The following is a 16,023-nucleotide window of genomic DNA, read 5'->3' as shown; positions in this document are numbered from 1 at the left end:
TTTACATTTATTTATTTATTTATTGTCTCTGAGATGGAGTCTCACTCTGTCACCCAGGCTGGAGTGCAGCGGCACAATCTCAGCTCACTACAAGCGATTCTCCTGCCTCAGGCTCCTGAGTATCTGGGATTACAGGTGCGTGCCACCACGCACAGCTGATTTTTTTTTTTTTTTTTTTGTATTTTCAGTAGAGATGGGGTTTCGCCATGTTGGCCAGGTTGGTCTCGAACTCCTGACCTCAAGTGATCTACCTGCCTCGGCTTCCCAAAGTGCTGGGATTACAGGCATGAGCCACCGTGCCCGGCCAACAAATATTTATTGACTGTCTACTAATATTTGCCAAGCACTGAGATATTGGGAATTCAGTAGTGAAGGAAATCGTCCTGCCTTCATGGAGATGACATTCTAAATGGTGGAGATGGAGAGTGAGAGTCGGGTTTGAGAAAAACGTGCTGTCCAGGTGCAGTGGCTCACATCTGTAATCCCAACACTTTGAGACGTCAAGGCAGGAAGATCGCTTGAGCTCAGGAGTTCGAGACCAGCCTAGTCAGTATAATGAGACTCTGTCTCTACAAAAAATTTAATTTGTTTTCAAAAAGAGAGAAAAAGTGATGTTGAATGTGCAGGTGTAATTATCAATCAATGGAGGAAGGAGAAGTTGGTATGAGAAGTTGTGAATACCGGCCAGGCAAGGTGGCTCATGCCTGTAATCCCAGCACTTTGGGAGGCCAGGGCCCGGGGAATCACCTGAGATCAGGAGTTGGAGACCAGCCTGACCAACATGGTGAAACCCTGTCTCTACTAAAAATACGAAAATTAGCCAGGCGTGGTGGCACGTGCTTGTAATCCCAGCTACTTGGGAGACTGGGGCAGGAGAATCACTTGAACCCAGGAGGCGGAGGATGCAGTGAGCCAAGATCGCTCCATTGCACTCCAGCCTGGGAAACAAGAGCTAAACTCCGTCTCAAAAAAAAAAAAAAAAAAATTGTGAATCCTCCACTTACATATGACATTTAAAGCCATAGAACTGGATGAGTTTTGTAACTAGTTAGAGCATATAAGCTTGGGAAAAAAATGTGCATTGAAAAAGAGACTGGAGAGGGAGTCCCAGGTACACATCCTAGCTGTTAGTCCTTTGGAAGGTTACCCAGCCTCTCAGTCTGTCTATAAAATGAGAATAACACAGCTCTCCAAATGGCACGACATTGCTACCTTTTGGCTTGGAGACGCTGCCCCGAAGGCGGAACCTCCAGGACAGTTACGTAGCGTCCCGAGCACTCAGACTGAAGCCAGGGCAGCCATGTTCATTACTGGAACCGTGAGGTGGGTGGGGGTTGCACTGAGACAGCTGTCATTTTCAGTTAGGGCAAAAGCCAACTTCCGGTCACCATCTTGAGTGACGACAGAGGCGGAGCTCCAACTGACATGTTCATTAAGGGCAGGGCTCCGAGGGCGCCACCTCGAGAGCGACGGCGGGCTATCCGGGGCGGGCTGAGGCAGGTTGTAGCCCCGCCCCGGGCCTTGGGCTCCACCTCTCGGCCCCACTTCCGCCGGGCGAGCATTTGTAGGCGGCGCTGCCGTAAATCAGGCGGTCGGCTTGCCGCATCACGCAAGATGGCGGCCACGGCGGTGAACGGGGCGGCAGGCTTCTCGAGCTCCGGGCCCGCGGCGACTTCGGGCGCTGTCCTGCAGGCCGCGACCGGCATGTACGAGCAACTCAAGGGCGAGTGGAACCGTAAAAGCCCCAATCTTAGCAAGTGCGGGGAAGAGCTGGGCCGACTCAAGGTAAGGTCGGCAGGCCCAGGAAACCGAGTGTTGCGGGCGTGGGGGGCGCTACGAGGTGTCTGGACCCAACCAAGTACCGGGCCGCGGAAGCCACCTCGGTGCCAGCGAGACTGAGGCGGGCTGGGGGATCCGATGGGGCGAAAGATTTGGAACAGCCAAAGTGGGGACTCGGAGGGCGTCAAGAAGCGAGAGAGGGACAGGGCGCGGTGGTGGTCACCCTGTAATCGCAGCACTTTGGGAGGCCGAGGCGGGGGAGCATCGCTTCAGCCCAGGAGTTCAAGATCAGCCTGAGCAACATAGCGAGACTGTCTCTACGTTTTTTTTTTTTTTAAGTGAGAGATGACTGGAATGGACCCACACGGGAGTGGTGGGGGAATGATTGAAAGACTCGTGACGGCAGAACTGAGTGAGGAGTTAGATTTTTGGTGCTTGGAGGCTTAACTGGTCGGAGTGGCAGGATTGGGGTTCGGGCTTTTCTAATGGTGGATTCCAGGCAAGACCAAGTGGGAAATGAGGACGGCCCAGAGTGATAAAAGAATGAGGCTGAAAAGGTGGGCTGTGTAGAGGGTGTGTGGTTAAGACCAGGAGAGGTTAGGATCTGAGAGATCTGGGGCTTAGGCTCGCATCTGTGGGGAGAGGGGGCAGCCTAGTTGTGAAGGCAGGACTGAACCTAGAAGAAATATTCTTACAAGTAGAGAACAAGAATACGGGGCTCAGAGTGCTTCAGACCAAACATGTGTTGGGAGGGAGTGTAAATCCAGTGGCTTGGAACAAGCTGCTGAGCCTGCTAAGGAAAGATGTATGGGCTGAACTGTGGGGGGAGATTTGGACCACCCCCTCCCAGATATAGATTTTGGGGATAGCCCAGCTACCCCTTCCCCAAAACATTGTGGGGAAGATCGGCCAAGAATGGAATGTACTTCTGTCCCCACCGCCGCGTGATTCCACTGGGTCAGGCACTGAGTGTCCCTCCTTGTTTCCCCAGTGGGGCTATTAATAATTGTAATGTGATGTAATCTTAAATGGGCATGTGTTGCGTGCTCAGGCCCTGTTCTGAGTGCTTTATGAGAAAGGATTCCTCATGAGTCAGGATGATGGTTAGCTCCATTTTCCACGTGGGAAGACCAAAGCGTAGAGCAGGTAAGTCATCTGTATTTGAATTCCCTTCTTTTCTTTCTTCCCTTCTTCCCTTCCCCATCAGCTAGTTCTTCTGGAGCTCAACTTCTTGCCAACCACAGGGACCAAGCTCACCAAACAGCAGCTAATTCTGGCCCGTGAGTGTCACTGGGGTTGGTGGGGGTGATGATCTGGGGGTCATGGCAGGAATGGTAGCACTGGTGGTTGGGGAAGAGACCTCAGTCACCTCCTGAGAGCTCACTCTGTCACCCACAGGTGACATACTGGAGATCGGGGCCCAATGGAGCATCCTACGCAAGGACATCCCCTCCTTCGAGCGCTACATGGCCCAGCTCAAATGCTACTACTTTGATTACAAGTGAGAATGGGCCCTGCCCCCGATCGGGGGGTGGTTGTATGGCAGCTCTTTTATTTCTGGAGCTCTGGCCACTTGAGTCCTCTTCCTTCATCTGGGAGCTCCTCCTGGCTTAGTTCTGTCCTCTGGCTGCAGGGTCAGGGGTTGGCTTGGAGGTCCTGAGACTTGGCTAGACTAGTCAGTCTCCCCCTACCCATTCCCACATTGCACCCCCTCTGCCCAGTGGGGCTGCCATCACCTTTCACTTGTCCTGGCCCCAGCGTTGCCCCTCTGACTCAAACCCCTGTGGCAGCCAGTAGGATCATGTGACACTAAAATTTGACACTGTCCATACCCTGCTCAGAACCTGCCATGGCTCTTCATGGTCCTCAGGCACAAGACCAAGTTCTTTCCTGTGGCTTCCAGTGCAGTTCCAGCTCCCACCCCTCTGCCTGTGCCTGCCCATCCCAGCCCTTGCTCTCACTGGACTGTGAGCTTTCTAAAGGCAGAGCCTGGAACCGTCTCGGTTACTGCTATGTCCCTAGCATGGCCTACCACAGGGCCAGGCCCAGAACAGGGACTCACTGGATATGTGTTGAATATAAAACTGAATGATACCTGCACAGATTAATGATTGGGAATTTGACATCAGACAAACCTGGCTTTGAAATGTCTAGCCGCTTCCTGATTATGAGGTTTGGGCAAATGACTTTACCTCTCTCAGTTTCCCTGTTAAATTAGGGAGTGGCGATTCTTTTATTTATTTATTTTTGGAGACAGGGTCTTGCTGTGTTGCCCAGGCTGGAGTGCAGTGGTGCAGTCAGTCATGCCTCACCACAGCCTTGACCTCCTGGGCTCAAGCGGTACTCCTACCTTAGCCTCTCAAGTAGCTAAGGCTACAGGTGCACACCACCACTCCTGGGTCTTTTATTTTAATTTTTTGTAGAGATGGGGGGTCTCACTTTGTTGCCCAGGCTGGTCTCGAACTCCTGGCCACAAGTGATCCTCCTGCCTTGGGCTCCCAGAGTGTTGGGATTACAGGTGTTGAGTCATTGCATCTGACTCCAATAACTTTTTTTTTTGAGACAGAGTTTCACTCTTGTTGCCCAGCCTGGAGTGCAGTGGTGCAATCTCGGCTCACCACAACCTCTGCCTCCCGGGTTCAAGCGATTCTCCTGCCTCAGTCTCCCAAGTAGCTGGGATTACAGGCATGTGCCACCACGCCCGGCTAATTTTTGTATTTTTAGTAGAGACAAGGTTTCTCCATGTTGGTCAGGCTGGTCTCGAACTCCTGACCTCAGGTGATCCGCCCACCTCAGCCTCCCAAAGTGTTGGGATTACAGGCGTGAGCCACCATGCCCGGCCAATAACTCTTTTTTTTTTTTTTTTTAGTCGGAGTCTCACTCCGTCACCCAGGCTAGAGTGCAACAGCGGGATCTCGGCGCACTGCAACCTCCGCCTCCCAGGTTCAAGTGATTCTCCTGCCTCAGCCTCCCTCAGCCTCCTGAGTAGCTGGGATTACAGGTGCCCACCACCACGCCCAGCTAAGTTTTGTATTTTTAGTAGAGATGGGGTTTTGCCAGGTTGGCCAGGCTGGTCTTGAACTCCTGACCTCAGGTGATCTACCTGCCTCCGCCTCCCAGAGTGCTTGGATTATAGGTGTGAGCCACTGCGCCTGGCCAGTAACTCTTAATATAATTATAGCTAACACTTCGTGTTTATTTGGGCCAGGTATTGTTCTAATCACCTTACCTGGGTTGAATTGTTTAATTCACTTAACGCTTGTTCATTCAACCCATCTGTACAAAATGGATACTGTGAGGCTGGGCATGATGGCACATGCCTGAAATCCCAGCACTTTGGGAGGCTGAGACAGGAGGATCGCTTGAGCCCAGGATTTCCAGACCTGCCTGGCCAACATGGCGAAATCCTGTCTCTACAAGAAATATTAAAAAATTAGCTGGGCAGGCTGGGCATGGTGGCTTTCACCTGTAGTCCCAGCACTTTGGGAGGCCAAGGCGGGCAGATCATGAGTTCAGGAGATTGAGACCATCCTGGCTAACACGGTGAAACCCTGTCTCTAAAAAAAAATACAAAAATTAGCCGTGTGTGGTGGTAGGTGCCTGTAGTCCCAGCTACTCGGGAGACTGAGGCAGGAGAATGGCGTGAACCCGGGAGGCAGAGCTTGCAGTGAGCCGAGATCGTGCCACTGCACTCCAGCCCGGGCGACAGAGCAAGACTCCGTCTCAAAAAAAAAAAAAAAAAAAATTAGCTGGGCATGGTGGTGTGTACTTGTATTCCCAGCTACTTTGGAGTCTGAGGTGGGAGGATGGCTTGAGCGTGGGAAGTTGAGGCTGCAGTGAGCCTGGATGACAGAGCAAGACCCTGTCTTGGAATTGGAAAAAAAAAAAAAAGAGCCAGGCACAGTGGCTCATACCTGTAATCCCAGCACTTTGGGAGGCCGAGGTGGGTGGATCATGAGATCAGGAGTTCGAGACCAGCCTGGCCAGCATAGTGAAACCCCGTCTCTACTAAAAATACAAAAAATTAGCCGGGCATGGTGGCGTATGCTGTAGTCCCAGCTACTTGGGAGGCTAAGTCAGGAGAATCACTTGAACCCGGCAAGCGGAGGTTGCAGTGAGCCAAGAACGCACCATTGCACTCCAGCCTGGGCAACAGAGAGAGACTCCTTCTCAAAAAATAAATAAATGAAAGGATACTGTGGTGATACCCAGTTTACACTTTGGGAAACCGAGGTTGTCATTTCACTGAAGTGAGGTCACTCTCTTGGGTCAATATGACTCTTGTAAGTAACTTATTCATGCATCTTTGGGCCACAGTTTCCTCATATGAAAACCCAGGACCTGATACCTCTTCAGGAAGATGCATGGGGCAGTTGTGAGGATTCCTGGAGTCTGGGGTAGAGGGCTCGCTAGGCCCCTAAATCCTCCTTAACCTGCTTCCCCGTCCCACGTCCACAGGGAGCAGCTCCCCGAGTCAGCCTATATGCACCAGCTCTTGGGCCTCAACCTCCTCTTCCTGCTGTCCCAGAACCGGGTGGCTGAGTTCCACACGGAGTTGGAGCGGCTGCCTGCCAAGGACATCCAGAGCAATGTCTACATCAAGCACCCCGTGTCCCTGGAGCAAGTGAGATGGCAAGGGGCGGGGGAGGACCTGGCCAAAGTGGGTGGTGCAGGGGTGGCCTTAGGAGGGCTTTCCTGAAGGAGTGGCCAGGGTTCACCCATCTTTCCACCCACGGACCCATCCTCTTGTTTTTCCAACAAATACTGTGTGCCCAGCGGTTGTCAGACTGTGCAGTGAGCCAAGCAGGTGAAATTCATGATCTTGTGGTGATGGCACTGGGGTGCAGAAGCAGATAGTAAGCCCGAAGAGTGAGTGGCCTGCGCAGTCTGTCAGATGCCGAGTGCTGTGGAGAAAAGGCAGGAAGGAGAGTGGAGAGGCAGGGACGGGTGATATTTATCTCGGGGAGTCAGAAGGCCTCACTGAAAAGGTGAAATTGGAGAAAGACTTGAAAAGGGTGAGGAACTAGCTCATGCCTGTAATCTCAGCACTTTGGGAGGCTGAGGCAGGAGGACTGCTTGAGCCCAGGAGTTCAAGGCTGCAGTGTGCTATGATCACACCACTTTATTCTAGCCTGGGTGACAGTGAGATTCTGTCTCTATTTAGAAAATAAATAAATAAAAACAAATTTTTTAAAGAAAAGGGTCGCCGGGCGCGGTGGCTCACGCTTGTAATCCCAGCACTTTGGGAGGCCGAGGCGGGCGGATCATGAGATCAGGAGATCGAGACCACGGTGAAACCCCGTCTCTACTAAAAATACAAAAAAATTAGCCGGGCGTGGTGGTGGGCGCCTGTAGTCCCAGCTACTCGGGAGGCTGAGGCAGGAGAATGGCGTGAACCCGGGAGGCGGAGCTTGCAGTGAGCCGAGATTGCGCCACTGCACTCCAGCCTGGGCGACAGAGAGAGACTCTGTCTCAAAAATAAAAATAAAAATAAAAATAAAGAAAAGGGTGGCCGTGCACAGTGGCTCACGCCTATAATCCCAGCACATTGGGAGGCCGAGGCGGGTGCATCACCTGAGATCAGGAGTTCGAAACCAGCCTGGCCAACATGGTGAAACCCCATCTCTATAAAAATACAAAAATCAGCCGGGCGAGTGGTGGGTGCCTGTAATCCCAGCTACTCGGGAGGCTGAGGCAGGAGAATCACTTGAACCCAGGAAGTGGAGGTTGCAGTGAGCCAAGATTGTGCCGTTGCACTCCAGCCTGGGCAACAGGCTCAAAAAAGAAAAGCAAAGAAAAGGGTAAGGAACTGAACCCTGTGGACAGCCAGGCAGAGGGACCAGCCAGTCCAAGTGTCCTGAGGCAGTACTGTGTCTGCTGTGTTCGAAGGACAGCCAAGAAGACAGTGTTTTTGGAACAAAGTGAGCAGGGCCAGGGAAAAGCCTTAGGACCTAAGGTTAGGAAGTTGTTCCTGGGGCTGACATCTTGTGGGAGGATTTGGTCAGTGGGGAGAGGATGGGAGAGAGGGCAGTTAGGGCGGGCAGCACAGTTCGGGCAAAGGTGTACAGGGATGAGCCTGTGGTGGAGCCAGCACTGTCTCCCTCCTGGAAAATAGATGGATAATTGGACAGTAGATGAGATAATGAGATGCCAGCCCAGAGCAGGCTTGGGGAGAAGGAGGGAGGGAGGAAGAGGGGGTGAGAGTGTGTGTGTGTGTGTGTGCGCGCGCGCGCATAAACCAGCAAGGGCTTTCTGGAAGAGGGGTTACCCAGGGCAGGGGTGTGGCTGTGTGGCAAAGGGTGTTCTGGCAGGGTAGGGATTACAGGGGCACTAGGAGGGATGAGGCCCACACAGGTAGGCCCCTTTGCAGCCTCCTCTTCATTCTCTCTTCTTCCCCCTTCCCGGCTTCTGCAGTACCTGATGGAGGGCAGCTACAACAAAGTGTTCCTGGCCAAGGGTAACATCCCCGCCGAGAGCTACACCTTCTTCATTGACATCCTGCTAGATACTATCAGGTGCGTAGCGGGGCCGGGCCCTGTGGAGTTTGGAAAGAACTTGGGCTTGAGTCGGACAGCTCCGAGTCTGAATCTCATTCCAGCCATTGGTTGTCTGGGTAGGCTAGGTGTGTTTCTCATCCTCCTAGCACCTCAGCTCTCCTTTTCAGTGAATTGGGCCTGGTCATGGGATTGTGGATAATGGCCCTCATCTCACCACCCTTGGCTGTTGACATGTGTGGCCACGTGTGTCAAACCTGAGCATGGAATTGGTTCAGCAGGCAGGGATTGTGCGGCCTGTCTTAGCCCATCTTCCGTCCTAGATACCCAACCAGTGAGTCATGAGACTTCACCTCCAGCCACCAAAACTGTGGAACCCTCAGTTTCCCCTTCTCTAGAATGGGTTGACCAAATCCCAACAGCCCCTTGGGTTACCGTGTTTACAAGTGACATCCCATGGGCAGATGGATGTGACATACAAATCCCTTGAGGAGTAAAAGGGTGTCAAAGTGGTGGCTGAGCTGATGCACTCGGGCAGAGCACCAGATCAGAATGAGTTTCCATGCCTTAGGTGCAAAGGCAAGCCCAGAGGCATTCGAGTGAGGAGTGGTAGCCAGTACCCACTACCCACCGCATGACCTAAGTGATGTCGGAGGCACTCCTCCCCATCACTGGCTTTTCCCCAGAGCTTACCCCCGCCCTCACTACAGTGACTTAATGCCTTGTTCTTTTTCTACTTCGGTGTTGTTCATGGTGCCTCTTGATGGGTACAAGGAACCCCCCAGGATCTATGAAGTGGAGTGCAGCACCCTGGTGATGGGTGTTATGAGAAGAGATGCCCTCATGTGAATCCCAAGCTGGGTTTCAGACCTGAAATCCTGTGGCTGGGAGTGGGATTCAGAGTGTGGGCCCAGGAGTCGGAGATTTCAGTGGGTATCTCCCGTGGCCCTTGCTTGCTTTGCGAGTCTGGTCAAGTTTCTCCCCCTCTGAGCCTTGATGAATAAAACAGGGCCCCTCACATATTCCTGCCATCAGTGCTGAACTCCAGGGTCAGAGCTGACACATGTCAGGTCTGGGGGGACACGTCCTGGGAGGTTGTCGATGCTCAGTAATGAAGAGCTTCTCATCTTCCCCCAGGGATGAGATCGCTGGGTGCATCGAGAAGGCCTACGAGAAAATCCTTTTCACTGAGGCCACCCGGATCCTCTTCTTCAACACACCCAAAAAGATGACAGACTACGCCAAGAAGGTGGCTGGGGTACAGGGCAAGGGGCTGTGGGACCAAGGGGTGAAGTCACTAACAACAGTGTGGGGTGGCTTAGAGGGACACTGGAACAAGGCTGCCCAGGTTTAAGTTCAACTGTGTGACTCTAGGCAAGCTCCCAAAGCTCTCTGAGCATCAGTTTCTCTATCCACAGAATGGGGCTAGATACATGGGTTGAGCTTAGTACCTGGCACCAGCTGGAGGTGGGCGGAGGTGGGCGCTGCACGCATGTTGGCTGCTGTCTTTCTCAAAATTTCTTAGAGGTGGCAGCTTTTTCTGCAAGACTTTGCTTCATTTGGTCTCAGGCGTTTGAGCACAAGCAACGCTTGGTGTTGCAGGAGGAGGGCTGGGACCAGGCTATGGAAGGTGAAATTGGGCTGGGTGCAGTGGCTCACGCGCACCAAGGTGGATCCTCCCACCTAGGCTCACTCTGGGAGGCTGAGGTGGGAGGATCACCTGAGGTCAGGAGTTCGAGACCAGCCTGGTCAACATGGTAAAACCCCATCTCTACTAAAAAATACAAAAACAATTAGCCAGATGTGGTGGCGGGTGCCTGTAATCCCAGCTACTTGGGAGGCTGAGGCAGGAGAATTGCGTGAACCCAGGAGGTGGAGGTTGCAGTGAGCCGAGATCACGCCATTGCACTCCAGCCTGGGTGACAGAGCGAGACTCCGTCTGGAAAAAAAAAAAAAAAAGAAGGTGAAATTGAATTTTAGTGATAGTGACAGCTGGTAACTGATCTGTCACTCAGGCCAAACACTATCCTCGGTGCTTTAAAGGTGTTGATTCACCACATCCTCACAGTTGACCCAGAGAGGTGTGTAATTAGGGTCCCAGTCTCAACACAGAGAAACTGAGGAACAGAGAGGTGAAGTTACTTGTCAAGGGTCGTTGGGGTAGAGTACGGTTGGTGAGAAAAGAGAGCATAGGACACTTGGGCAAGTGCTGGCCCCCTAGTGTGGGGAAGGAGCCTTTGTGATCACTCTACCCATCTCTAATCCCTCCTTTCCTGCAGCGAGGGTGGGTCCTGGGCCCCAACAACTACTACAGTTTTGCCAGCCAGCAGCAGAAGCCGGAAGACACCACCATTCCCTCCACAGAACTGGCCAAACAGGTCATCGAGTATGCCCGGCAGCTGGAGATGATCGTCTGAGCCCCCCGGGCACTGGGTGGGGCAGGGCACGAGTTATTTAAAACAGTTACACTGCAGGGTTTCGCCCAATAAAGGTGGATGGACATTCCCTCTTCCAGGCCCTTGTCTCCCCAGTTTGGATGGCAGAGAGACAAGTTCTTATTTCTGAAGAACTTGGAGGTTTTGGGGCGCTCAGGAGTTGGAGATAACAGCCTCCAACTGGGTCAGCCTCTGTCTGGTGGGCATTGCTCAGGGTCTCAAACACGGACGCCCACTGTAGGGCCCCAGCAGCACTGTGGCCTGCAGGAGGGCATCGCCCCAGGTAGGGGGACTGTTCTAGCCAGCTGTGGACACACAGGAATGCTGGGCTAGGGTACCAGATTTTTTCAACAAAGGGGGTGAAGTGTCCTATTAAAAAGAATACATGTTGGCAATGAATTAAACAATTTTTCAAATGACATGTGAAATGGAACCCATCTGTAGGCTGCCAGTTTGGGCCCTTTGTGGAACAAAAGGTGTGGGTCCTGGTGTGGGCTTGTGGGTCCCCCCCTCTCTGAGCCAGCGCATGATTGAGGACCTCCCCGCACACCCCCCAGCCTAGGTTTCCTGCCTTGAAATTCTTGGGAAGGTGTTCAAGGCGCAGGGTCCAAATCTGGCTGAATCCCTTGTGGGATGTGGAAATTTCACAAGTCTTCCAGAGTTAGTTTTCCCAACTGTAAGATGGGAATGATCACTCCTTTGCAAAGTGGTTTGTGCTGAGCCTGTGAGCTTGGTACCAGGTCAGCTCAGAATTGGGGCTTATGGATTAAGGGGAATCAGATCCCCCCCGCCCTGGGCCCATCAGTCTGGGTGCTGGGTGAATGGAACCTCAGTTACTGCTGCTCTGGTCCAGCCTTGCGATTGTTTCCAAGATGTGCTTTAATGGCGAGCCTGCCCTGCTGCACCCTACCCACTGCCTTGGTGAGTGATTGACAGGCTGCTGGCATCTGGATTGGTTATTTTATTGGCATGGAGGGGAAGGTGGAGGGTGTTGAGCCGACTACACTCAGTTGGAATGGGTGGCCTGCAAGTTGTAGTGCTCCAGCCCGGCCACCAGAGAGCCGGCCAGCTTGATGGTGGCAACCCAAGGTGGCTCGCCTAGGTGGTTGGTGGATGTACTCAGCCTAGGGGGGAGGGTAGAGTCAGCAAAGCCCAGCAATGTGACCAGGCCTCTAGCCCTTCTAGGGCCTCCCTGTCCCCATATGAATAAGGAAGCTTCTGAAGGCCATATTGGAATATCCCAAAGGCAGTTTAGGGCAGGGCTGTGGCCACTTAATAGGAAAGGGAGCTGAGGGCTGGCAAGTGTCCCAGCTAAGCTTCAGGAGGTCCAGGGCAGTCTCCCAGTGGTTCAGCACTCCCAGGGGTCAGGATCAGACCCCAGTGGCCAGATCTGGTGATTCAGTGTGGGTAGGGGGTGGCTGGAGGATGCAGTGTACCCCCTGGATGTGGGACTCAGGAGGAGCCTCCCCAGCACAAGGGCTGGGACATCAGTGCCCTCTGGTGGCCGAAGCCTTGAGTCCCAGAGTCAGGAGAAGTTGCCAGAGGCTAGAGGGGTCAGGACTCCAGGGCTGCCTCTGTGCCCAGTAAAGTTGGAGGCGTGCATCTACCCCCATTTAGTTCCAGGAAGACAGTCATCCCCTCACCCCCATCCCTCAGTGGCCTGGGTCGTGGTCCTCTTTGATACCCTCAGGGACAGGGTCAAGGCAGTGTATAGGGTCAGGCCAGCTGGGACCAGCCTCCCTCTCTGATGGCTCCAAGAGGTACAGGAGGGCCAAGAGTCCACTTAGGGATCGGATGCCATAGGGCTGGGCCAGGGTGTCCCCCTTTCCCGTCAAAGGTCAGCATGGGATCAAGGGTCCTCTTGGTCCTGAAGGGTGGGACTAGGTTTGAGATGTGGTGGAGAGGAAGGCCACGGGTCATTCTAGGGTCAGGAAGCCAAAGGGCTGAGTAGGACTCTACCCAGCAGTCTGGGGTTCGGCACCCTCCTGTCCCTTCTCCCCTCCTCTCACCAGGCAGAGATGTTGCGTGGCAGGCGGCGATGGCGTGGCTGGTGACGGCAGTAACACTTGCAGGGACAGGAGTTAAGCACCTGGAAGGGCGGCCAGTGGCGCGCAGCGCGGGTGTTAGCTGCCCCAGTCTGAGAGGCCCCGCTGCCACCACCCCCTCCACCGCTGCTGTCAGGCATGGTCGCTGTAGCTCCTTCGCGAGGACCATCTCCATGCAAGCCATCCTCACGGGTCGCACCCCGGGCTGCACGGGAACCCTTGTTCCTGCGCGTGCGGATCTTGATGGGCGCGGCCGCGGGTGTGGGCGCGGACACAGGCGGCGAGGGCTCAGCCACGGTGGGAGCTGGAGCCGGGGATGGGGCCGGGGCCGGGGCCTGGTCGGCGGCTAAGGCTGGGGGCAGAGCGGGGGCTGGGGTGGGAGCCAGGGCTGACTCCTCTTGGCCCAGGCCCGGGGTGAGCGGGGGAGCCACCGGCAGCGGCGTTGGCTGGAGGGCTGGTGGCTGCAGTGTGGGCGGTGGCGTGGGCGGTGGCGCGGGCGGCGACGGCGTGGGCGGTGGCAGAGGTGGTAACTCCTGCAGGCCTGGAGGCCCCGGGCGCATGGGCTCGCCATTGGTGGGTGCCGGGAAGATGAACATAGGCGGCGCCAGCAGGGCAGGTGCGGGCCTCCGGGGCCCAGGAGCTGAGTGCATCTGCCCTGGTGGTGGCGGAGGGGAGCCCCAAGGCCCAGAGAGTGCGGCCGCACGCCGTCGCGGCGCCCCGATGCCTCCGCCAGCCCCGTTGAAGCGGAAGTGGCGTTCAGTGCCGTCGGGAGCGCTAACCCAGTCGAATTTGGGCTTCGAGCCTGGGACGGTGGTGTAGGGTGGCGGCGGTAGGGCCCGGGCTTGGGACGCAGGCGCCGAGGGAGGACCAGAGTACCCTTCGCCGTCTCCATCACCTTCCTCGGCTTCCTGTGCCCCTGGAGAAACCTCTCCCAAGGGGCGAGCGGCTCCAGGAGGCAGGGGCCCTTGCTTCAGGACGTCGGCGTAAGAGATGGCACCTGAGGCAGCAAAGAGGCTGCCGCCCCCCAGCGAAGCTTTGGCTGCTAAGGAACTCGAGGCTGCCGGAGGGGCCAAAGAGGGCCCCGACTTGAAGGTGATTTTACACAGCAGGCTCAGACCGGACTCGGAATCTGCAGGCTGGGCCATTTCGCCTTCGCCCGCCTGGGGAGGCGACCCTCCGCGAGCCCTGCCGGCCGTCTGGCCCTGGTTGCGGGGCCCAGCCTGACTTTCTGTGGGGGTTGAGGCGGGTGTGGCCAGAGCAGGAGTGATTCTGCGGTCCGCCGGCTGCCGTTCAGAAGGTAACGGTGGTGGCGGCTTCCAAGGCTCCAGGGGCGGTGGAAATTGGGATGGGGCCCTCGGGGCAGTTTCCTTCACGGATAGTTGCCGGGGCGGGGGCGGTGGCGGCGGCGGCAGCGGGCGGAGGCTCGGAGGGTCGCCCTGGCCGCGATGGCTTGTCCCCAGCAGGCCGCGGGTCCGGGGAACTGGAGTGCCCGCGGGCTTTTGCCATTTAGACGGGCCGGGCAGCAGAGTCCCCGCGGGGGCCGGGGGTGGTGCAGAGACCGCGGCCGCCTCTTCAGGAGGGGGCATCACTGGAGAGGGCCGTTCTAAGGTGAGGGGCAGGGTCGAGGGTGAGGCCTGGGGCTCCCGGGGTACCATGAGTCCCGGAGGTGTGGCGCTGCCAGGGAACCAGACACCCAGCCCACGAGTCAGGCGCATGGCCTGGGAGGTCATCTCGGGCTCCACCAGGGACGTCCGGCGGGAGTCGGGGTCGCGGTCCGAGGCTTGCTCTTTTCGGGAGCTCCCGCCCGCGGATGGCTCCGACTGCACGTTCCCCATTTCTGACGGAGCTCGGAGACTGGTCAGAAAAATTTACTCCAGTCAGCCTGCCAGGGCCGTGGGGACCCTACGAGGCTGGCTGTACTTGATCTAATGCGTCCGCACCGGCCCCGCCCCTGTTCTCCAAGATCCGATCAGGCCCAAGTCCTTAGGTCGCACTCCTGTTCCCCGACCTTCGACACTCACGCCTTCTTTCCCATGTCCCCAACACAGCTGCTGTTCAGATACTTCAGTACCAGCCCCATTATGTACTAAGGTTCCATGCCTGTCCCCTTGGCTGGTCATGCTGATCCCTCAGTCCTCTCCTCTAACTCTCCGACTCCCCGCCTCTCTCTAGAGCACCTGGGTCCCGCCCTCTTCCCAGGCAGCGGCAGATCCTCAGGCCTCACCCCTAAACCTCTTCCCGCTCCAGGTCTATCTACTAGCTGGCAGCCACACTCAAGCTCCACCCCTGTCCCCAAGCTCCGCCCTGGCCCCGCCTCCCCCCAGAGGAGCCAACTCACAGAGTCCTCCAGCCGACTAGAGTTCAGACCGCGGCCCCCTGGGCCCGGGGCAGGGCAGGAAACTGCCGTAGCAGAAAATAACCGAAAAGAACGGGGGTGCGGGTGAAGGCAAGTGGGCGCGACAACTAGGGCAGACCCCGAGATCTAGGCCCCGCCCCCGGAGCTCGAGGCCCCGCCCTCCTGCGAGCCCGCGGGAGCCCAGCACCTTACGAACCTGGGTCTCTCCTTGAAATACTCCGAGGTCTTCTTCCTCGCCCCCAGGCTTTCTGGTTCTAAGCTCCACCCCTTTGGGTTGTTCTCCTTAGCCCCTCCCCTTTAGAATGCTCCGCCCCTCTCCTTATTCCCTCCCGAGGCCCCGCCCACGCAAACACCAATGCGTCGCTCCTCCCCTTTGGACCTCTCATCTGCCCCGCCCCTAAGGCAATTTACCTCTAAGCTCCGCCTTTTTAAGACCGGGCAACAACGCTTCCCAAGACCCTCTCCTTCCCCCGGGGCGCCGAGAAGGCCCATCCACCGTGGGCCCGCCCCTTCGTGACGCACGCACTAGTCCTCGCCTGCAGCATCCAAACCTCCTTATACCCAGGCCCTCCAACCCCACCCACTTGTGAAGGCTCCCCTCTCGCCCCACCCCTTATCGAACCCTGCCAGGCACCCAGCCCCTCCTATTTCGAAGCCACAGCGTAGACCACCGCCTCTTTAGAACTTTGAGACCAGTCCCTGTCCCTGCCCCTGTCCCCTCCTCATAGCATTAGAGACCAATGGCGCAGATGGGTGGAAAAGTGGGGGATCCCCTCTGGATCTTAAGAAAATGGGGGCTGGGGGGTTGCTCTCTGGAGCTAGTGCCGGGCTCTAGGACCCAGCAGGCAAGTAAGCCCGCCTCGCTCTTACCCCTCCCCCAAGCCGCCCCTTCCCCCCCCACCCATCTTCCAGGT

General features: G+C 56.0%; 2 protein-coding genes across 2 annotated transcripts; one reads left to right on the top strand and one right to left on the bottom strand.

Moving 5' to 3' along the window:
- Positions 1–1,394: 1,394 nt before the first annotated feature.
- On the top strand, positions 1,395–11,127 carry PSMD8 (proteasome 26S subunit, non-ATPase 8). The gene is made up of 7 exons (XM_032173041.2): positions 1,395–1,785; positions 2,987–3,059; positions 3,178–3,280; positions 6,238–6,403; positions 8,194–8,294; positions 9,411–9,522; positions 10,553–11,127. Exons 1-7 carry the CDS (start codon positions 1,426–1,428, stop codon positions 10,688–10,690), a joined length of 1,053 nt encoding a protein of 350 aa, XP_032028932.1. The 5' UTR covers positions 1,395–1,425; the 3' UTR covers positions 10,691–11,127.
- A 527-nt stretch (positions 11,128–11,654) lies between these two features.
- On the bottom strand, positions 11,655–15,165 carry GGN (gametogenetin). The gene is made up of 3 exons (XM_058426867.1): positions 15,092–15,165; positions 12,718–14,607; positions 11,655–11,832 (listed from the first exon to the last, which is right to left on the bottom strand). The coding sequence occupies exons 2-3, from the start codon at positions 14,586–14,588 to the stop codon at positions 11,715–11,717; spliced, it is 1,989 nt and encodes a 662-aa protein (XP_058282850.1). The 5' UTR covers positions 14,589–14,607; positions 15,092–15,165; the 3' UTR covers positions 11,655–11,714.
- Between the last annotated feature and the right edge of the window lie 858 nt (positions 15,166–16,023).

This window comes from Hylobates moloch, unplaced genomic scaffold, assembly GCF_009828535.3.
Source record: "Hylobates moloch isolate HMO894 unplaced genomic scaffold, HMol_V3 SCAFFOLD_13, whole genome shotgun sequence".
NCBI lineage: Eukaryota > Metazoa > Chordata > Mammalia > Primates > Hylobatidae > Hylobates > Hylobates moloch.
The sequence above is the reverse complement of the archived record's forward strand: the minus strand, read 5'-3'. Positions and strand labels throughout refer to the sequence as shown.